Source organism: Python bivittatus, unplaced genomic scaffold (genome assembly GCF_059951505.1).
Source record: "Python bivittatus isolate LINGU-HERP-01145 unplaced genomic scaffold, Pbiv_v1 ctg000480_np1212, whole genome shotgun sequence".
NCBI lineage: Eukaryota > Metazoa > Chordata > Lepidosauria > Squamata > Pythonidae > Python > Python bivittatus.
Window position 1 is genome coordinate 26125990 of NW_028277075.1, and position 23053 is coordinate 26149042.

Genomic DNA, 23053 nt, shown 5'->3' on the forward strand with positions numbered 1-23053 from the left:
GCCAGATGTTTAGACTGGATTTGGCATTTTTATCCATCTATCGAGTCCTTTCCAAGAACCTGGGATAGGCAGATGTTGTTGTTTGATGGTGTTAAAGGTATCATCGCAGGATATAAGCTGTTCCAACTAAAGCTACCTTTTGCAATTGACTGATGAGTAAAGCTGCATTTTGCAATTGACTGATGTTGTTGTTGTTATATTGTTATTATTATTATGGGTAATCTACAGGTTCACAGTCAGACTGGTGAAAACTTAATAATTCAAGTCCTAACCAAGCACCTAAGAATTATTAAAGTAGCATCTGAGGATATAAGCAGTTCCAAGGAGAGTATGTTTTTGTAAAATTAGGGTGAACATGTCTGATAAATTCAAAATTTCCAAATATCGAGGGAATCCTTTACGCATTGCTCCAAGGGCTCCAATCACAATTGGCATAACAGCAGATTTCTTTTTCCACAAGCATTCCACTTTGATCTGCAAGTCCTGGTATTTTGTAATTTTTTTCAGATTGCTTTTCCTCTGTTATGTTGTTGTTATTATTAAGTTGCTGTTGTTATTGCTTAGCAGAATAGTAAGGAGTTCAGGGAAAGAAAAATAAGTTGTTTTTTGAAAAAAATCTGCAGAAAATCCAATTGGTGACATTCTGCATGTCAGACAAATATTATAACCATTGGGCTACTGGGACACCCTTGGTAAAAGTAGCTGTAGTGGAGGAGTCATTTCTGCCCCTGGGCAGTTGCCAATCAAAGTGCAGAGATTTGCCTAGAAGTGGCTTTGTGAGTGGATTTCAAGGACAGCCCATGTAGAACACATTGCAATAGTCACAATGTGATGCAATTTTTAATTGTGCCTTCAAGTCAATTTTTGACCCCTGGTGATTGCCTGGACAAGTCCCTGCAATTTTCTTGCTGAGGTTTTTCAGAAGTGGTTTGCCATTGCCTCCTTCCTAGGGCTGAGAGAGAGTGACTGGCCCAAGGTAACCCAGCTGGCTTTGTGCCTAAGGCGGGACTAGAACTCCCAGTTTCATGGTTTCTAGTCTGATGCCGTAGGCACTACACCAAACTGGCTCTTGATATAATTTTGCTGTTATTAATTCATGATTTCGGCTTTGGTGTATTTCCGTATGAATATTGATTACCTAATCATATTTTCAAATTACTATATACAAAGCACCATACAGAAAGCAAGTACTTAAAATACAAGCTTAATGAGTAGAGGATCCTAATATGCACAAAAACAATAACTATAGCTTTTTAAACTAGCATTAAGACCATAGAATTCAAATTTGTGCCTTCAAGTTAGTTTTGATTCCTGGTGACTACCCCCTGAAGTTCACTTGACAGCATTTTTCAGAAGTAGCTTGCCAGTGCCTTCTTCCTAGGGCTGAGAGAAGTGACTGGTCCAAGATCACTCAGTTAGCCTTATGGGTAAGGCAGGACTAGAATTCACAGTCTCCAGGTTTCTACTTTGATGCATTAACTGCTACACCAAACTGGCTCTTTTAACAGCATTGATCTGAAACCAAAACAAATCTATAAGGCATAACTGCTTTATGCAATAATGATTTATATTATGCATCTGCAACTTCATGTACCATTTATTTTATAGTTACCCGTATCAGTTTACCTTAGCAATATTTAAGTCAACGTTCAATAACTTTTTAATAATTAATTCAACAAACATATTTTGAGTCACTATAGCTTGGACAAATACAACGGATTGCATTTATTTGTGTGGGAGTGTGTGGAGTAAAGAATCATGTGCACTATAATTATATTTGTAAATAACAGGCAATTTTTTAAATATTCAGGAATCTGAATAAATGGAAGACACTGAAGTGGATATATAAGGCATAATCGAAATGTGCAACTATATTAAATAGCAATTTAAGACTATAATACAATTCAAATAACTTCAATTATTTTACATTAGTTGTCCTTTTTTTTATCAGAGCTTGGAGTTCTTATGTGTATGTTTCCTTTTACGAGACAAAGAAGGCAATTTCATGAAGATGACTGAGATAACTGAACCCGTTTCTTCCGTTCTACCACCTTGTGCAAAACCTCCAAGATTGTGTTTGCATTATTCTGGACATTATAGTTGGTTAGATTTAACAGCTTGTTAAAATCCTCCTCCTGCAGTGAGACCTGTCTTGTAGAATATGGAGAAAAGACACTTGAGACATCAACGTTGCCCTGTGGCATTTGAGCTGCATTACGTTCTATGCCTGCAGAAGAAAAATAAATAAATTAAGTCCTCCAACTAATTGTATATAAAAATATGACATAAGACTGAAGGCTTACCTTGTACTGTGCTTCTGTATTGACCAAACTAATGCCAATTGGAAACCCACAGGCAGGACATAACAACAGTCCTGCCCTTGCATTCTTGTTCCTTAAGAAGGAACAAGTATTAATGGGAATTTCTAGCCCTATTGTCGATATATTGATCTAATTACTTTTTTAAACTATTCAGTTTGGTAGTCATCATTAGAGTCTGGTTCATACATCACTCTAAGTCACTGTTTGTTTAATAATGTTTGTACTGCAAACCAGGGTTTATAGTCCAAAATTAACTAGGTTCATACAATATATTAAGCAAAAACCAAAGAAAGCATACTATGGTTTAGTGTAATGTATGAACTCAGTCTTATATACCAAAGCAGAGTTACCTGTGTGCTGTCCTTTCATATGTTCTGAATCTTTCACCATTCAACTTAATTAGATGAGCCAGGTTCTAGTGTTTCCAAATGTGAAAAAAGATCTATTTGCTTTCTCCACACAATACATGGTTTTATACAATATTCTTTCTTATTTTCCTTTTTTTCTGACTAAAAACTCAACTGCAATAACTTCTCCTAACATATTAGCTCTTTCAGTCCTTTGATCAATGAGTTTGTCCTGGATCAGGCAGCATCTAAACATGCTTAAGATCTAATCTATATACTACTAAAACTCTCGTGTCTGTAACTTTCAAGCTACGGGAGAAACGGTGCATCATAGGGCAACAGTTTTTGAAACCAGATACTGCAAATGGGCTAACTTACAGAATGAGTCCAAAATATGCAACTATATTAAATAGCAATTTAAGACTATAATACAATTCAAATAACTTCAGTTATTTTACATTAGTTGTCCTTATTCAATCCCATTACTCCTGTGGGATTGAAATTTGGGACCGCTTCAGCATTGCTGTACTGCCATGCCGCCAGTGCCATCCCAGGTCAAGTGATTGTCATGGGTGTATCCCCAACCTCTTTCCCACCTCCTTCTGTCCCCTGCACCCAATCGGCTGGCAGCAAGGCCTGATGGGTGAGTGGCGACTGGCTGCTTTGGAACTGAGGCTGAAATTTTAATCTCTTAACAGCGGTAGGCATTGAGGGAAGGTTGAAGGAGCAACTCAGATGCCTGCTGGTGAGGTAGGGCTGGCTGGGAGGTACCAGTGGTCGATGGGTGAGCCCTCTTCCTCCATCAAGGGAGGGAGCTCTTGGGGGGACACCAGAATGAGGAGTGGAGTGCAGTTTTCCTTGCAGTCTGTGGCTCCATTTATTCCACTCCACAGGCAATTCCATGGGTCATCTGAGGAAGAGGAGGAGGAGGCTTCACCAGGGCTCTCCCGAAGGTTGTGAGGGGAGGGCAAACAACACAAGCCTATGTTATATGTGGGGAGGGAGGGAGGGAGGGAGGGAGGGAAGGAAGGAAGGAAGGAAGGAAGGAAGGAAGGAAGGAAGGAAGGAAGGAAGGAAGGAAGGAAGGAAGGAAGGATTCTGACTCCCTGCCAGCTTCCCATAAGCAAAGTCAATGGGGAAGCTGGCAGCAAGTTGTAAGTTGCTCATACTCCCACTGCTTTTTTGTCCTTGGTCATTCTGTTTCTCTCTTTAGGTAAGGAAATACCTCTGAAATGATGACCCAATAGGTCATGGGTTGTCTAGTACCTACTAGAAATGTATTTACTTCTGTTTTGTACTATTAACTCACCAGGTGCAATGTATCTTTGGAAGGTGTCATTCACTAGTGGGAAATAAAGCACGATGGGTGCATCAGGATTGTTTGCATCTTCAAATACATAGCATTCTTTTGGATGTTTCTTTTCTTCATCTTTTAGCAGAATCTTGGGGAATGGGATTCCTTGCGCTGAGAAATATGTGAAGGCCTGTTCTAGAGGCTAGGAAGTACAATAACAGCCAATGTTAACAAGAGCAAAAAGGAATCCAACCAGGATTTTTTAATACAGATATTAATTTGAAATCATAATGTAATAAGCACCAAACTAGAATAATAATTCTTAGAATGAAAACAGTCTTGAAAAGACCCACTTCCTTCCTTTATGTTAGCTAACATTGGTTATTAATAATTGGTTATTATCAGATCTGAAGTTAAGGTTGGCCAGATTCTGAAATTCAATAACATTATGAATGCTTACCAAGCCTGCAAAGGAATGCTAATACTTTAGAAAACAGAAACATAATTTTAATTGGTCTAGGTGGAAGTAGGCTGAAAGGATGTATGAAACTTTTTTTTTTTTTAATGATACTTTAATTATTTCTTGCTGGCATAATGCAGTCCAGTTGCATAGGCTGCAGCTGGTCCACTCAGCCATTAACTGATAATTACAGGCAGAAAATAAGCTGGATAAGTTGACTGGCCTGCTTTTTGTTGACAAGCAAAACCCCTGATGTGGTTTTGTGGACAGCAAGTGTACTTCAGTTAACTGCAACCTGTTTCTGGTACTGTGGCTGGTCCTCAGCATTACAATTTCAGAACAATTCAGAAAAACAAACAGAAGCAAAAAATGGCAGCAAGAATGATTTTGGAGGACTGAAAACTAAAGGTTATAAGAGACTGAGGGAATGGGAAATGTTTAGCCTTGAGAACAGATGAATGCAGCAGTGTGATAATACTTTTCAAATATCTGATAGTGTCACACCCAAGAAGGACAACACTTGTTCTCTATGAGGGGTGCCGCCAGCAAAGCAGCATCCCTTGTGCCTGAATTGTGATACTGCTGTGGGGCAGGGCTTGTGTGGTGATAATCTCACTACATATGCCCAGACTCCACAAAACTGCATCAGGTTTTTTGTTTGAAGAAAAATAGGCCAGTCAGCTTAGCCAGCTTATTTTCTGCCAGTAATTGCTAGTTAATGGCTGAGGGGGCCAGCTGCAGCCTGTGCAACAGATAGAAATAATGAATGCACCATAAAAAAAAAAGGTTACCACCCTCTGCTTAGATTTTTTTTTTTTAATTTTCTAGAACTCAAGTTGTGTGCATTGACTTCAATGGCTACAGTGAGGACATCCCTGCTCTCCTAGAATACACACAATGGAATGATGGCCTGAAGTTACAGCAAGACAGATTCCAGAAGAGTGTTCAGGAACCATGTTAATGGTAAGATCCAGGGATGTCCACACAGTATGGTAAAAAAGAGTCAAGATGGCAGCTGCAACAGGGAGACTGAAGCTCCATCTGTTTTATATGTGCATTGCACTATATTTCAGTGTTAATTTCTCTTGTTTAGTACCTCTCCTTTCCACACACACATGCGCACATGCTCTCTCTCACAAACACACACAAACAGCATCAGATTAAATGTTAGTATAAATACTTATAAGAAAACTTAACCTTGGAATGTGTTGGCTACTGAAATAGGAGGCTGTGTCAGTCTAGATGGGATGGAACAGGTTGAGGTGAAACTCTGACAAGATGGAGTTACTGCTTGTTAATCACAGATCCCTGAAACCTTCAGCTGTGTCTCTTGATGGGGTGGCACTGCCCCTGAAGGAGCAGGTTGGTGACTTGTGAGTCTTTCTTGACTCACAACTACTGCTGAATGGGCAGTGGTGGGCATGATCAGGAGTCCTTTGCCCAGCCTTGGCTAGTGTACCAGTGCAGCCTTATCTGGTATAGGAAGATCTTACATCAGTGACCTGTGACCTCTACATGGGTCTGCCTTGAAGACACAGAAGTTTTAGTTGATCCAGAATGCAGTGGCCTGGCTTTTGGTGGGTACTTGCCAACATGAGCACATTATACCCATGCTCCAGTCCCTGCACTGGTTTCATATTAGCTTCCATGTACAATTCAAAGGACTGATTTTGACTTCCATGACTGTGTCCTCCACTCATTTTCAACCCACCCAATGCAATTCTTTCTCCCCATAAAAATCTATTATTAGCCCCCCTTTTCTGGAAGATTAGGAGGATTAAGACCTGAAAATGTTGTTTTTCTGTACCAGTGCTGAATACTATGGAGCTTCCTGCCACCCCAAATCCAATCAGCTCCTGTGTTGTTAGTCTTTGTGAAAGTATTCAAAATAGAATTGTTTAAAAGGGCCTTTAAGCTACAGATATCACCGTATATTTTTATTCCTTTTTAATTGGTTGCTTTATTATTTTGTACATGTTTCAATTATTGCTATGGAAAATTATTTATATTGTGGGTATTTTATTGTTAAGACTGTAACCGACTGAGAGTTTCTCGATTGCAATAGGTAAAAAATTGAATAATTATTGTTTTTAGGTGTGATATTGGGTAACTGGATTATGTTTAGAAGTATAATGTTATAGATTAGCCAATTAATATTATTTTATACTATACAATACAAAGAATTATTATTTTATTACAAATAATAATTTTTTACGGTATTTTAATGTTTCTAAATTATTTATAGTTTTTAGCCATCTTGGAGAGAATTGTATTTCTTTCTTTTTATTGTGAGCCGCCCAGAGTCACCCGTGGGGGAGATGGGCAGCATACAAGCCGAATAAATAAATAAATAAATAAATAAATAAATAAATAAATAAATAACATCAGTATAATCTCTTCTAACCTTGGTTTGTGATCCTCCAGTATAATTGAAATGCAGAATGACATCCACTTTCCTCTCTGGTCTGAGAAGTGGAGGACAACTAGTATCAAAGAAGAAAGCTGTATCTACAAGTTCCAGATGTTCTGTAGGATCTTTCAGTTGATTAGGGGATTCATCAAGCACTGTATCTATAACATACATTTCAAAAGTAAAATCAATCCCCATGGGCCATCACCAGACATTTTTTAAGGTGAAGACAAATGCTTACAAACTTCCTTCTTGCCCATGCCCATCGCACCATGAATCTACTTGCTAAACACCCAATTCATTCTCATCAGGATCCATGGCCAAATTATTTTAATCTCCTGACCCAATACAGAGTACAGCTCCTATTGCTAGAGATGAGTAGATGGAAAGAATTTTTTTCCTATTGCATGGAGCAAGTTCAACTTCCATAATTCCCATGCATTCCACTCTAAGGACCAATCTATCTCCTAAACCATACAACAGGTAGAGTAGAGAGTCCCAGATTCAGTTATCTAGTGACCTAATATAATAATAGTAAGACATTTTCTTTTTAATGAGAAAAATGCAATCAACTAGACAATTGTGGATTTCTAATAATACATAAGAACAACTGAATGCTGTTGTACCTTTCCATTTAGAAAAATGTTGATGCTGCACATATTCATTATGCATTTGGAGCCCTTTTAAAAAATTGTGATACTTGGACACTGCTGGACGATCCGTTAAAATATCCCGTAGAGCATTGGAAAGACCTCCTGCAGGAGTGAACATGCGAGTTGGCATCTCATGGGGTCTCTCTGGTAAACCAGGCACTTCATCTAAATACAAACAAAAGAAATAAACCTCATTTAAATAATAAGAGTCTTGTACTAGTATGGTGCAGTTCAGATGATACTCAAAAATGAACAATTGAGTGGTGGCATGAATGGGTTTTTCCTTCTCATGTACATCTATATTTATTTATTTATTTATTTATTAAACTTGTCCCTGCCCATCTCCCCCCCAATGGGGGACTCTGGGTGGCTTACAACATATTAAAACAATAAATAAATATACAGTTAAAATTTATAAGAAGACACATTTACAAAGAATAAAAGGAAAAGGAAAAATCCAGGAGGCCAATGGAAGCAACACCAGGCCTCTAGGGGGCTAGCAACCCTATATCTGATGACCTCCCCCCCCACCCAGGCCAGATGGCAGAGCCAGGTCTTCAAGTCCCTCTGAAAGGCTGGGAGTGAGGGGGCCTGTCTCACCTCCGGGGGCAAGATGTTCCAAAGGGCTACATATGTGTGTGTGTATGTATGTGTGTGTGTATATATATATATATACACACACACACACACACACGCATACATATGCTGCTTTAGAAAACATCAGGTGTGAATTTAAATTTCAGTAGGCCTACACATAAAAACCTAGGTTGCATAATGAATTCCTGAATTTTATTTCGGTATTTTTTACACAATGGATTAAAAACCAGATTCTCTCCAGATGTTTTGCATTACAATTTCTGGAGTCCCTTATAACTGGCAGTGCTGGCTGGGAATAGAGCAATTTTACATTTATATGTGTTATTGAAATTTTTCACCCATGCATGAATATTTACCGAGTGGATACTCTTCACAATTATGAAGGCCTGAGAAGGCTTCATAAAAGTACTGAGTAGCTTTGTGAACCAAACTGAAGCCGTGATGCTGAACTTGTGAGGCATAATAATAAACGGTAACTTTATATTGCAAAGATAATGATGGGTAACATTTAGAGTTTAGCTAGAGCTAGTTGCTCTGTTCTAGCTTTAGCAAATCTAGCTGGAGAAGGTGTGAACTGGTGTCATACAGAAGGAACAAGGTATAGAAAAAGTATTCTTATATCATGTGTTTCAAAAGATATTTAAAAATGGCTTTGCCCTTTGGAGCATCAAGAAACCATTAATCAATAAGCCTTGCGCTCTTAACTGGTAGCATATGACAATTTTTTCTTTCAGAGAAGTATTTATTAAAAGAATTTGTTTAAATAATCAGATTACTGTATATTTCCAAGATACTTCAAAATAAGATGCAGGTGAAAAGAAGGGGAGATATATTATGCAAGTAAAGTAATATGGATATAAAATTACAGGTAAAAAAATTTAGAAGCAGGTAACGCAGCAAGAAGGAAGCAAATAAAAAAATTGTTCATAGCAGTCTAAGATCTGCTTGACCATTGAAGAGTTACAAAAGGGTCATCTCTTTTTTCCCTAATATTAATTTAGTTTGCATAAAATAAATGTATCTTTTGCTGGGAATTTAGTAGTAGTCCTGATAGTAGTTTATATGTAACACTGTGAAATAATGCATTATAGTTAGTAAGATCAAACTATACTTCTTCCCTCTTTTGTGGTTTGAATACCTACTCCTGGATATAAAGTCATCCAAATTCTGGGACCCAATTGTCCTTCAGTTTCTACAGGCAGGACAGATAAATACAGTAGATGTAAAAAGTGTCAGCCAATTACATTCTGGTTTCCATCTTGTAATTTGGAACAAGTTTCATAGCTTACCAATCTCCGTGAGAGTATCTTGGGTCCACCTGTTCCAAAAATCTTCTGAATTGTCTGCCGCATGCCAGGCATCTAACAGATTCTTGGAAAATACACTACTCCACATTCCTTTGAAAAGAAGAGACCAGTAAAGTTGAAGCATTTTCCTTTTGAAACTTTATTTTATTGTTGGGACAGGGACATAAACAATGTTCTGTGCATGGACTGTTTGTACATAGAACAGGTAGTTTGGGGAAGTCCATGTTTGCACTGAAACATGCATGTTTTGTATTAGGTCTGGGCATGGATCCAGAATGTGCATGATATTGTCAGAAAGTATTTTGGGATGGATAGAATAGGGAAAAGGTAGGCCACTAATTGTGGTGGCAGCTAAGAGTAGGTGGGGAAAGGAAAGTGTTGGAAAGATCAAGGGAAGGGGTGAGTGGCCCAGTTGGACGTGTCAGCTTGAATTGCTGATGTGTGACAGCAGCTGTCCTACCCCTCCTCCAACCTTCCCAGTATCCTCTTTCCCTACCTCAGCTGCCACCCTTGAAATCAAGTACCACATATCCAACCTGCCCTCCTCTCCCCTGCTGGATAAACTGTGCTTGTATTCAGTGGTGGTAACAGCATGTGGTGGTAGCTAAGGGGAAGTAGGAAAAGAAAGGAACTATGGAGATTGGCAAACAGGCCAGCCCACAAGCCATGCATAGAAGGACCAACCTTGCCCTTCTTGCCCTTCTTGCCTCTAGATTTTGCCTTGATCAAAACCTAGAACAACCAACGTGTTCTGGGATTCTATTTATTCAAACCATGGCCACCCAGAAAGGTTTGACTGAGGGACACCCCTATTCTGGAACTAAAAATTTTCTCCCAATTCAGTGGAATTCTTCACTGTTAATCCACTAGTTATACTTACAGCTCAGAGAATAATTGCCTCTAGCACTATTCTTAGATGAATTGCCCCAGAGAACAATTGTGTACGTATTACTGTTATTATTAATTAAATTTATTATGGCTACCCACTCCAAAAGACTTCTATGAAGTTTTGTTCTCTGCATCCCAGCATGACATAGAAGCCTCTCAACAAATACAGACAGAACTGAAGCTATATTCCAACCATAGCTATCTTTGAAGTATTTATATTTTGTATTTTCTGTTGCCTCTCTTGGAACAGCTAAGATCAAATAATGAAGTGCTACCCTACTATTTTAATTTCACTGAAAATATCATCACATTCTGGGGAGGGATGGAGGGATAGATTAGAGAGAGAGAGAGAGAGAGAGAGAGAGAGAGAGAGAGAGAGAGAGAGATAATTGCCATTTTTTTTCTCCCATTTTACATAATACTGCATGATGGTAGAGCCCTGGGTTCTCTGAATAATGCTCAACAGCCAGGAGGGAGGGGGCCCAAGCTACTCCAAGATAATACTAGATGTATTCAGCTGAGAATCTGACTGCAAAGTGAATCCAGTTCTCATGAAAATACCATGGTAATCTAATACTCACTGCACTGTGCCTACTAGATATACCATTAGTATCTTCAACAAGGGAAACCCCCTCCCTTTCCACTTGAGGTAGAAAAAGGTCACCTTGCATAAAACAGATCCTTGATTCTGGGAGTTTCTTCATCATGTGCCCCATGAAAAACTCGCTTCCAAAATTTTCAGCAGGAACAAAGGCTCCATATTTCGGAAATCCTACTTCATATGGTGTGAATTCTACCCACTCTGTAAAGAAGGCCACCAGCAATACATTTAGTATCATACCTTCACTATGCAGAGAAGGAAATGCTTTCTTAGGTGAAACTGCTAAAAGAAATTATGTTCAAGGAATTATATGTCTTTTCAATGTCGACTGGCCTGATCTCAATAATACATGAAAATCAACAATGATCTGGCATTTCAATATTTTTCAAACCCATTGTTAGTTCTTACACCTGAAGTAAATGAAGGAAGGCAACTTTCAGTATGCATATAAACATTTCAGAGGGTCCATTACAATATTTATTTAGCCATTATCTACATTACAAAGTGTTAAAAGACACTTATAAACTATTTAGAAAAGATAACACTGCATTTTGTGATTTTTGCCCATCTCTTTGCCCAGATATGTTTATCATCTCTGGCATACGTAACAGGGATGTATATATACATACACAAACATACACAGATATGCATATACAAACATAGTTTTAAAGCTTGATATATATAGATTTTGAGAAGTTGCCAAAGAGAGAATAAAAACTTAAGAATCAAGTTTCTTTAGATCTCCAAGGCAAATCTTTGTTGTTCTGAATCTGAGAAATTGTTTGTAATAGGCAGCTCATACCAACAAAGCACTAGCAGAATCCAAATGCTTTCTTGGCATAATGGTACCATACAGAACTATTACATGAAGAAGCTAATGCCCCAAAATAAACTAGTGACCTTGTACTTGAGCTGAGATTGGGTCCCTCGGTGATTATCATAGCATGAATGGCTTCTTTTTAATATTGAGATTGAGGTGCTGTATGCATAAGGATAAAAAGTCCTCAATTCGTGGTGGCTAGGTGGACATACCCATGTGGTGTTTTGGCACAACACTGAAGTGAGTTGCCGTTGCCTTCCTCCTAGATGGTTTTTTTCAACTTCCCAATCTAGCCTATAGTCCTAGGATTTCCTCATGCACTCCCATCTGAAGACTGAACAGGTCCATCCCTACTTAGCTTTTCTTGTGATCGGCTAAGGGTTGCTACCTGCTTTGATCATATAGATTGCAAATGCTGTAGGTTAAAATGTTTGTATATGAAAGCCATCAGTAAAGAACACACCTCTAAAATCTTTTGTGGCGATGTTGTCTTTCACGTTGAGTGCCAGGTAGATTGGCAAAGGGTTCTGACCTCTGTTCAATGCCTGTTGTTGCTCTGAGAGTTTATGATTATTATTCTGTGTTTTTGTGAGAAAAATAATTATTTTATACATACACACACACACACACACACACACACACATGCACATGCATTAAAAATCTGATTAATTTAAGGGAAATAGAAATTACAGCTGATTTGTTCCCTTAGACCTCATATCCATATTCAATAGAGCAGCTGAGGATCAAATTACAGCTTAAACACCAGCCACATTATTTTTCCCAAACCTTGGTAAAATGCATGAGAAGGAAGGAAAAGAAAATGGAATATTTTGGGGGGAAGTGAGATGGAAAATAACAGCTGTGTGTCTGTGTAGGGTTGACTCCAAAGTGGGCAAAGAACATTAATCCCCTTTCCCTGAACACCTTATCCAGACTGGGGACTCATGTGGCTGGATATAATCACAATCAATAGTAGTACCCATAGCAGTAGTGATTGTAGTTGGGGTGTCTGGGAGGGAGGAGAGAGGTCAGAAAAGTCAATACAGTGGCCACAATCACCTGATTGAAGCACATAAATAAAAGAATGGTCCTGGCTGCAGTCTTGACATTTTTGAGCCCCTGGATCCTCTAGTAGTAGGAATAGTTCAAGTTTACCATCTCTCCCAAAACATGATGGACTACCATGCTGTTTGATCCCAGGAGCAGGGCCAGATTTAGATATGGTGAGGCCCTAAACTATGAGAAGCTGCAGTGGCTCTACTTGACAAGTGCTAACAGAGAATAAAGCTGTGTAACGACTGAACTTGGCAAGAATGCTGCCAAGATGCACAATAAGCCTGTGATGGGGTAGGGAAAGGCCTTTGAACAGAAGGTATGAATGCATGCAGAAACAAAGCATAACTTAATTACTTAATGAGCCATGCAGAGGGGCATAATTTATGGAGACTTTCATAGATGAAGTGGGGGTCTGACTAACAAAAGCAAAATGATGCCACTGTGGCATCATTCCACAAGGCCTGTCCCTTTTGTCCATGCATCATGGTGCCATAGACATGTACAAAACCACAAAGTCTGTAGATAAATGTCTGGACACTTACAGTATATCATTCTGATTCAGATGAAAGCAGGAGGATCTTGTGAGTGCAGTCCTTAATGCCTATCCTAATAACTAATTCTGCATGGGCTGGCTTTGAAAAGTGTCTGAACATTTCAGATGGTTCCAAATGACAGGCCAAGTGATAAAAGAGAGGCTGGTGGGATGGAGCTTATCAACAGATTTTATTATTTATCAATTCAGAATGCTGGCTCTTTGAAAAGTTTGGAACCTTCAAGTATGGCCCCAGTGAAGATATGGCAGATGTGGCAGCTTAACAGGAAGGCCCACCTGCTTTCTCTACTTTTGCTGGATGGTGAAGACCTGACATTGATAAACACCCTGGTGAACAGATGTGTGAAATTTATGGCGTTTTACACTCTTGCTCTGCTCTCATGAGGAGCAAGCATATTCTAAATAAGGGTGTTCAAAGATAAAGATTCCTTCAAAGAAAGCTTGACTTGTGGTCACTAAAATAAAAGTGGGTTGCCCCTATTGTCTTCACCAATATTTTTTCAGTGCCTCAGTCTAACTTTTAGCGCTGGGTTTTGCAGATATCTAGTCAAAGTGCTAATCATAGCCAACTTTACTTAGCTTTTGAGGTTGGCTATATGCTGCTCCCTGCTGGGGTGAGGTAAAGTAAGTAACTTTACATTATTTTTATGTGTTTATTTCTACAGATGTTATCCATTAGGCAATGTATTATTTACTACATAAATAAATACCAGAGGTAGGGATGGGGGAGAATTTGAGTTCTATTAATCATTATACACTGAGGACACAGTAGATAGGCACAACAATCATTGTGCAGGAAGATTTTACAAGTCTAATTCAGGGGATTAATTAAGGGATTAAGCAGGGATTAACACCAACAATCAAGCAGAAAACAATACCCTAATGAGGGAACTATCAAGGAGAAAACAACACCCCTACCAACACTGGCAAGGCTATAAAAACAGGGAGTAAACCCCACACTCACTAGCACTGATGATGTTATCTGGTTGGGTAATGAAACCTGAGCTACATATAATCTCTTCTATTGAAATCTAATTCACTTCAGTAATCTACTGTGTGTTATTGTTTGATTTAGAAAGTTGTTTCAGTTCAGAGATTCCTCATGCTGCCTTTGAATTTAATTTCCAATCAAAGCTTTACAAAGTCCTGCTAGACACAAGAATATTTTAGACTATTTCATTTTGTAATATGGTATTTTTAGAATTCATAAATTGCCCTTTTAATAGATACCCATGAAAGACACATTTTCAAAATGTATCAGGAATATCATCACTTTTTTTTATTTCTCCCTCCTCCCACACCTTTTCCCCATGACTTCTGATTTTCATTTGACTATGGTTTCCTCCATGCTTACTCACCTTACAACAAAGAATTCTAGGAATAGCCCAATTATCTTAATAGCAGAGGACAAAGTTGAAAGGAGCAGCTGTTATTTTATCTACAGTATAAATCTTGCTGAACTAAATGAGAAAGTGCGTTCATTAGAGGACACCATTCAGAAGCCTCTCCCTTCACTTTTCAGAAGCTGAAAAGCAGCAGAGGAACACCATAAATGGAGAGGCAGAAAAAGCCCTTTTGCATATAGATTACCCCATCATGTAGCATGGCTTCAATCATGAGTCCCCAGAGATCTATAAAAGAAGACTTATATCCTGCAACGGTCCGCTGACACAGCTCCTTGTGGTAAGCCTTCAGGCTTTCCAAGGAAAAGGCCTTCATCTTAGATTTGGCTGCTTGCTTCCGAGCTCGCATAATGATTTCCCCAAGATCTTTATTTGACCAGTTACTATCTTCATACAAATCTGTCATGGTCCTGAAAAGACAAATAAATATAGCAGGAGTTTCATGTTTTGTATTTATTAAAGCTTGGTCTTCTCCAGCCTAAGGCTAGAAGTGGATAACTCCTGATGGACTGGGCTTTGCAATTCAACCATTATTAAATGTTTAGTTATATTCACATATCTAAATGATTAAATAATGTAGGCATAGTTTTTCCTATGTGATTTTATTGCTGGACATTTTCCAAGTTTATCATCTAGGAGGATAGCCCTGCCCTTCAATTTACTTCGGGGAAAGGGACATACAATATTTCAAAACATAATAAAATATTTACACAAATAGATTAAGAAACAGCACATTTAATACATGCTCACACAAATGAATATAATCAATCCTGCCAAGATTAAAACAAAATTGAAAAATTCAATTCCGGAACAGCCCTGCTGGATTAGCCCACAGCACATTTTAGTATAGCATTTTGTTTCTTATAGTAACTAACCAGACACCTTTGGGCTGCTCCCAAGCAGCAGATAGAAACGTAAGCCCTCTCCCACCACTGTTCTCTGCAACGGGCCTTTGGAAGCCTGAAGTCCTGAACACTGAATCTTCAGTGCCAGTTGTCATTGACAGACTGGGCCTCCATGAATTGTCAGCTTTGCAGAGTAGTCCAGCCAAGAAACACACCCAGAAGTACGAGCTCTAACTCTATTGCAAAGTTACACTAACACAATCTTGCAAGTCTGAAAGTGCATTTCTCCCCCATCACCTTTACAACCCAAGAAACTAGGGAGGGTCCCTTCTGATACATTTGCCATACCCCCATTCCTTCTGCAGGCAAAGCTGCCGTTTGTCCGAACATTGTTCTGGCTGCAGCTCTTCCCCCTGTCTCCCAAGGTCATTCCCACATACCATTGCGTGAATTTATCCAATGCCCTTTTAAAGTCATCTAAGTTAGTACCCATGACTATGTTTTGTGGTAAAGAATTCCACAGGTGAGTTATGCTCAGTGTGAAGAAATACTTCATTTCGTCTGTTTTAAATATCATTCTAAGCAGTTGCACTGGATGGCACCCAGTCCCAGAATTTTGAAAGGAGAAAAACCTGTCTCTACTTTCTCCTTGCCATGCATGATTTTATATATATGTCAGTCATGCCCTCCCTCAGTCATCCTTTCAAGCTACAGAGTCCCAAACATTCTAGCCTTTTCTTGTAAGGAAGATGTTTAGCCTCCCTGATCATTTTGGTTCCCTGGCCTGCACTTTTCCAGCTGGGGCATACTTTTTTTCAAATGTGGCCACAACTGTCCATCATATTACAGATGCAGAGGTACCACAGATTTTTTAAGGGCATTACAATGTTGGCATTTTTTTTTCAATCCCTTTTTTAATAATTCCTAGCATGGAGATTGACTTTTTCATAGCTACAACATGCTGAGTCGTAGTCTTTATTTTACTATCCATTAGGTCTGCAAGATATTTTCTCTTGATTAGTTATTTTATTATTTTTTTTATTTATACGTCACATTTATATAGCTGCCCGTCTCACACAAAGTGACTCTGGGTGGCGTACAACAATTAAATAAAATAATAAATGGATAAAAACAATCATTATAAAAAGATAAGTGATTATTAAAATGAAAACATTATCAAAAAATTTTAAATGTTAAAATATACAAACCCCACAGAGAGATCACAATATCAATTACAGTGGAGCCATCTAAGAATATCTCCAGTTCCCAAAGACCCCCAGGCCTGATGACATAGCCAGATCTTGAGGGACTTCCTTAATGACAGCAGGGAATGGTTGAGCCTCACTTCAGGAGGGAGAATGTTCCACAAGGAGGGAGCCACAGCGGAGAAGGCCTGCCTGCTGGGACCCATTAGATGCAAGTCCCTGGCTGATGGGACGTATAGCATACCTTCCCTGCTGGATCTAATGGGATGGGCTGATGTAATCGGAGAGAGGTGGTCCCTCAGATAACCCGGCCCCATGCCATGAAGGGCTTTAAAGGCCAAAACCAGCACCTTGAATTGGACTTGGAAGCAAACTGGCAGCCAATGCAACTTGTGAAGCAAAGGTGTAATATGTGCTCTTCTAGGAGTACACAGCTGCCCACACTGCCACATTCTGCACCAGTTGAAGCTTCCAGATACTCTTCAAGGGCAGCCCCATGTAGAGAGCATTACAGTAATCCAGTCTGGAGGTGACTAGGGCATGAATGACTATAAGCAGAGCCTCCTGATCCAGGAAGAGGTGCAACAGGCGCACAACATGAAGCTGTGCAAAGGCCCTCCTAGCCACAACTATCACCTGCTCTTTGAGCAGGAATTGCAAGTCTAGGAGGACCCCCACATTGCACACTGGGGCTGTCTGGGGCAGTGCCACCCCATCCAGCACCAAAGATGGTATCGTCCCAGAACCAGCAGGACCTCAAACCCAAAGCCACTCAGTCTTGCCAGGATTCAGTTGAAGTCTGTTGTTCCCCATCCAGACCCTCACAGCCTCCAGGCACCGAGATAAGGTGTCCACAGCATCACTTAATTCGCCAGGGGCAGAGATGTACAGTTGGGTGTCATCAGCGTACTGATTATACTTCACCCTGTGGCAATGGATGAGCTCACCCAGCGGTCTCATGTATTAAATAGGAGAGGGGAGAGCACTGAACCCTGTGGTGTTGTAGGGGCCAAGGGCCGAGGTGCAACCTCTCCTCCTCAATCATCACTGACTGGAATCGACACTTGAGAAAGGAGGCAAATCAACACAGCACTGTGCCGCCCATGGTGTTATACTGTTGATATGTGATGGAATGGTTTGGTGAAGGCCGCGCTCGGGGAGATAAGCATTTCCTTAGCCCCCAGAATAAGCATGGGAAGGTGAAGAGGTTGAGACTGGCACCGCCCTAAGGAATTTGCAGTGTTTGCTTGCTGGCTTGGGAAGTTTAGATTCAGTCTGGTGAGACTGATGTCAGGTTCAGCCCAAAGAACTCCACGAGACAGTACTCGGTCCTGTAGGTGGAAGCTAATAAATGCAATAGAACTGTATCCGTACTGTCTCGTGGAGTTCTTTGGGCTGAACCTGACAAGATATTTCATACCCCAACAATGTGTATGTGAAGTTAGGCTTGTTTTTTGTTTAGTCCAGATATGTTATACTTACTTGAATTGTATTTGGCCAGTGAACCAGTTTAAAGGGTTGTGGGGTTTTTTTTGGTCTTTATTTATGGTTTTTAACCTTCTAGAATAGGTTAGTATCATTCACAAATGTGGACAGTTCACTGCATAAATCAAAATTGTTTAAGAGAACGTTATATACAGTAGTAGTGGTTTCAACACAAATCTTTCTGGGACTTTACTTCTTAGTTCCCTCTATTAAGAAAATTGCCCATTTATTCCCACACTTTGCTTTCTATTTTGACTAATTAACTTCTATAAAAAGAAGAGCCTGTTATTCCACAGCTACAGTTTCCTTAACAGCCTTTGACTGTCAAAGACTTTTTTGAAAATCAAAGTATACAAGTTATCAGAATCCTATCTATCCATGTGCCTGCCCACACTCTCAAATGGTAGTGAATCAAGATTTACCTTAAAAAAAAAAAAAGATTTACCTTTACAGAATCCATGCTGCTTTTCCTTTAGCATGGCTTTTTCCTCTACCTGCCTAGTTATTATATTTTTTCTTTGATTACTGTTTCTATCAATTTGCCTAAAACAAATGTTATACTCATTGGCCTATAATTTTCCAGATCCCGTTTTAAAAATTAACTACCTTCCAGTCCTCTGGCAGTGAGCTGATTTGAGTAAGTTACATATTTTGCTAGATTGTCAGTAATTTCGCATCTGAGTTTTTTGAGAACTCAGGTAAATGCTATCAAACCTAGTAATTTACTGCCCCTGTGTCAGTAGCTGAAGTTAAATCTATTATCCAATCCTTGAAACCTAATAAAGCCCCAGGAGAGGATTTTTTACCTCCAGAACTCTTTAAAACTCATATTGACTGGTGGGCCCCATTACTTGCAGGTCTGTTTTCCTACATAAACAATACAGGATTTATTCCAGTAGGGTGGGAAGTTGCAATCGTCGTCCCTATACACAAAAAGGGAGACAGATCTGATCCTCAAAATTATAGACCAAAAAGTCTCATCGGAATTGTAGCGAAAATGTATGCTAAACACCTCTTGGGCAAAATAGAGGATTGGGTAATTAGGACAAACCTCCTTGCAGAGGAACAAACTGGTTCTAGACCAGATCGCTCTACATTAGATCATTGTTTTATCTTATATCACCTTATTACAAAACAACTGGCTAGAGGCAATTAACTGTTCACTGCTTTTATAGATCTAACCGCAGCTTTTGACTCCATAAATAGAACTACCTTATGGAAGAAATTGATTAACTTAAATATGGAGCCCAGACTCTTATTTCTGGTAAAGGCCCTTTATTCAAATACCCACCTAAAAGTACGAACTGGTGTAAATGGCTCCTTAACTAAGAGCATCCCCACTCATAGAGGTGTTAGGCAGGGTTGTATCTTAGCTCCAATGCTTTTTAATCTTTACATAAATGATATGCCAGGGTTCCTGCGTACCCCAGACACACACATGCTAAAAATTCATGGTACATTTGTAAATGTTCTTTTATAAGCGGATGACATGGTTTTAATGGCATACTCTCAAATAGGTCTGAGAAGACTCTTGAAAAAGCTAAATAATTATTGTGTTTCTAACTCTCTAATTATAAATAAATTCAAATCTAAAGTGATGGTTTTTAGCAAAAAGAGAGTGAAATACAATTGGCAGATAAAGGGGGAGCCGACAGGTGAATTCTTTTACCTATTTGGGAGTGGTTTTTACTGATACTGGAACCTGGGAAAATCACTTTCGAAGGACAGCAGGGAGGGCTGAGGTCTGTGCCAAAAGTTTACTCAAACTGTATAATTATAAATATCCTGGCACGCTGACCCCTATATTGAAAGTATTTAGAGCAAAAATTGTCCCAATGCGGAAGTGTGGGGCCTTGCAAAATCTGTTGCACTTGAACATGTCCAGACATGTTTTTTAAGAAATATATTGGGAATTGATAAGAACACGTCAGCCCCCGTGATCAGAGCGGAAACAGGTACCCATTCTATACAGAGCCAGTCAGTAATTAAGGTCTTTTCTTATTGGCAGAGAGTCCATTTAATGGATTATGATAGGCTTCCCAAATTATGCCTGTTGGAACAAATAAGTATGGACTCGCCTGGCTAAAACATCTTACTAAAGTTATCTCACAATATGGGCTTTCTACTCAACAGGTACTCATAAATACCTCGCAGGCAAAGGATGTTTTTAAACAGTGAGCCCTGGATATCAGTGCCCAAATGGACATGGAGAAACTGGCTAAAAATGGGTCATTAAAATGGTTAGCTAAGAATAAAATTACCTTTAATTCTGAAAAATACCTGTCGATGAGTCTAACTCAAAACCTAAGAAGGGCCTACACTAGAGCTAGGTTTGAATTACTGGACTCCATGGTCAAATATGGTCTTTTCCATCATGTGCCTTATGATGAGAGGCTATGTGTATGTGGGTACCCAGCCATAGAAGATATTGCCCATGTTTTGTTCGACTGTAAACTTTATGACTCACTTAGGCTTAATTATTTGTCCTCTCTGTTGGAAAGAACAGTCCATTGGGACTCCAAACACAGATTATCCTATTTTCTTTCGGGCACAAATATCTTTATTGTGAGTAGGACTACCAAGTTTGTGGACAAGGCAGTTCAGTTGAGAGCCCGATATATAGAACAGATAGGAGTATCACGTAGGGGTGACGGTCTTATATGAATCTGGATTATGATATTAGCGATACATTATTATTTTATAGTAGTATTATATTTTGTACTATCCCATTTTATTATTATAATATTTTATTGTATCATGGATTTTGTGTATTAGTTATTTGTTTCACCTTTGCTGATGTTTCTTATTCTTGCTGATATGGTTGTAAGACTAATCAATAAAGTTGAAAGTTGAAGTTGAAGTAGTAATTTACTGTAGTGTAGTCTCTTGAGATGTTCTAAATATCTTTTCTTTTTACCTCAATTTGTTTCAGTTGTATAGTTTTATAGAATACTGTATATTCTACCTTCAGCTCCTGGAGGAAAGGTGGAATATAAATCTAACTGATGAGAATGAAAGACTCATTAAGATTCCTTACGGTCTAAGCAATTGAAATAAATCCCCAATAAAAACACAGTCGCTTACCATGTGGTTCCAGATGACCCAGTTATATATGAAATACAATCCAAAAGCTTCATTCTCTGGAGGCCCCAAAGGGTGCCGTAAAGACCTGTTAATGCTCTCATACCAGTTCCTGTTGTTGTCACAGCAACCACTGGCACCTGTTCAGTGAAAGAAAAAAACAGATGTTATGACCATGTTCTGAGGGTAAAACAAAGTCCTCAGAGAATTCTGTCAAAACCTTTCAAACTAACATATTTGATGTGTCATAAGTTTTCATTGATAGGCCTGTACTTCAACTGATGCAGATATTGGATTGGGATATACAGTATATGAGAAAAAAATTAGATGGATTAATATCAAAAAGACATATTTATTTTATTTTATTTATTTATATTTCAAATTTACTGCAGAGCGACTCTGGGCGGTTTATAGTAAAAAAAATAACTATTAATTAAAATAGAATAAATATTAATTAAAATACATTACAACAGGATTCCTATATAAATAATAAATATCTTCCAAGAAACTGATGTTAACTAGGAGTTATTAGACTTGGGGAGCACCTTCAAGGCTCCAGCCATCTCCAGGGTTGGTTATATCCCTTCTTGCCCGACACGAGTTTGCAGAGCCAGGTCTTCACCCCTTTCTGGAAGGCTAGGAGAGTCAGGGCCCACCTCTCCTCTGGGGGAAGAGTGTTTCATAGGGCAGGGGCAACAGCAGAGAAGGCTCTCCTCCTGGGGCTCTCCTCCTGGGCCCCACCAGTTAACATTCTTTTGTAGACAGGGTCCGTAACATACCTTCTCTGCCTGACCGGTGGGACAGGTCGACATAATGGGGATGAGATGGTCTCTCAGGTAGCCTGGTCCCATGCCATGTAGGGCTTTAAAGGTGATAACCAACACCTTGAATTGTACCCAGAAGCAAACTGGCACCCAGTGCAGCTTCCACAGCAAAGGTGTTGCATGTGCGATCCTTGGGGCACCCAAAATAGCTGCATTTTGCACGAGCTGCAAGCTTCCGGATACTCTTCAAGATTAGCCCCATGAAGAGTGCATTGCAATAGTCTATACAGGAGATGACTAGGGCATGAATGACTGAATGGAGGGCCTCCCGATCCAGGAAAGGGTGTAACTGGCACACAACGCGAAGTTATGCAAAGGCCCTCCTGGCCACAACTGCCACCTGCTCCTCGAGCAGGAGTTGTGAGTCCAGGAGGACCCCCAGTTTCCGCACCAGGTCAGTCTGGGATGGTGCCACCCCATCCAACTCGCTTAACAACTTGCTTAACAACTTGTTTAAATTTAACAGGCAAAACTGTTAAAACAGTTTTAAACAGGGGAGGTTAAAGGAAGACTCATGTATTCAAAAATGCCTTATATATTATGAACAGTTATATCAACAAGAAATAACCTCCAAAGATGAAACTAAAATGTATTTAGAAAATGCTGTTACCTAAAATACCAGAGTTGACAAAAAAAATGATGGAGGAGGAAATAACAATGATGAAGTTGGTGGAGGCAATCAAGAGACAAAAAAGCAGCAAGGCACCAGGACCAGAGGGATTACCAGCGGAATTATATAAAACCCTACAAGATGTGTTAGCCAATCCTATGCTGGAAGTCTTTAATGAATTGATAGATACTGCGAAAATTCCAGAGTCGTGGTTGGAAGCTTTCGTCACTCTTATTCCAAAAGAAGAATCAAATTTATGTCAAATAAAGAACTATAGACCTATTTCATTACTA

The 23053-nt window shown here is 39.3% G+C and overlaps 1 protein-coding gene across 1 annotated transcript in view; it reads right to left on the reverse strand.

The window, feature by feature from the left end:
* Positions 1-2003: 2003 nt before the first annotated feature.
* Positions 2004-23053, reverse strand: part of LOC103059779 (cytosolic phospholipase A2 epsilon-like) — a 59384-nt gene continuing 38334 nt past the window's right edge. Inside the window, exons 12-20 of the mRNA XM_088145507.1 lie at positions 21330-21466; positions 14898-15120; positions 12162-12276; positions 10942-11079; positions 9372-9479; positions 7459-7650; positions 6827-6993; positions 3978-4164; positions 2004-2227 (exon numbers count right to left, since the gene is read on the reverse strand). Coding sequence (XP_088001633.1) covers positions 2004-2227; positions 3978-4164; positions 6827-6993; positions 7459-7650; positions 9372-9479; positions 10942-11079; positions 12162-12276; positions 14898-15120; positions 21330-21466 — 1491 coding nt within the window. The remainder of the gene's footprint in view (positions 2228-3977; positions 4165-6826; positions 6994-7458; positions 7651-9371; positions 9480-10941; positions 11080-12161; positions 12277-14897; positions 15121-21329; positions 21467-23053) is intronic.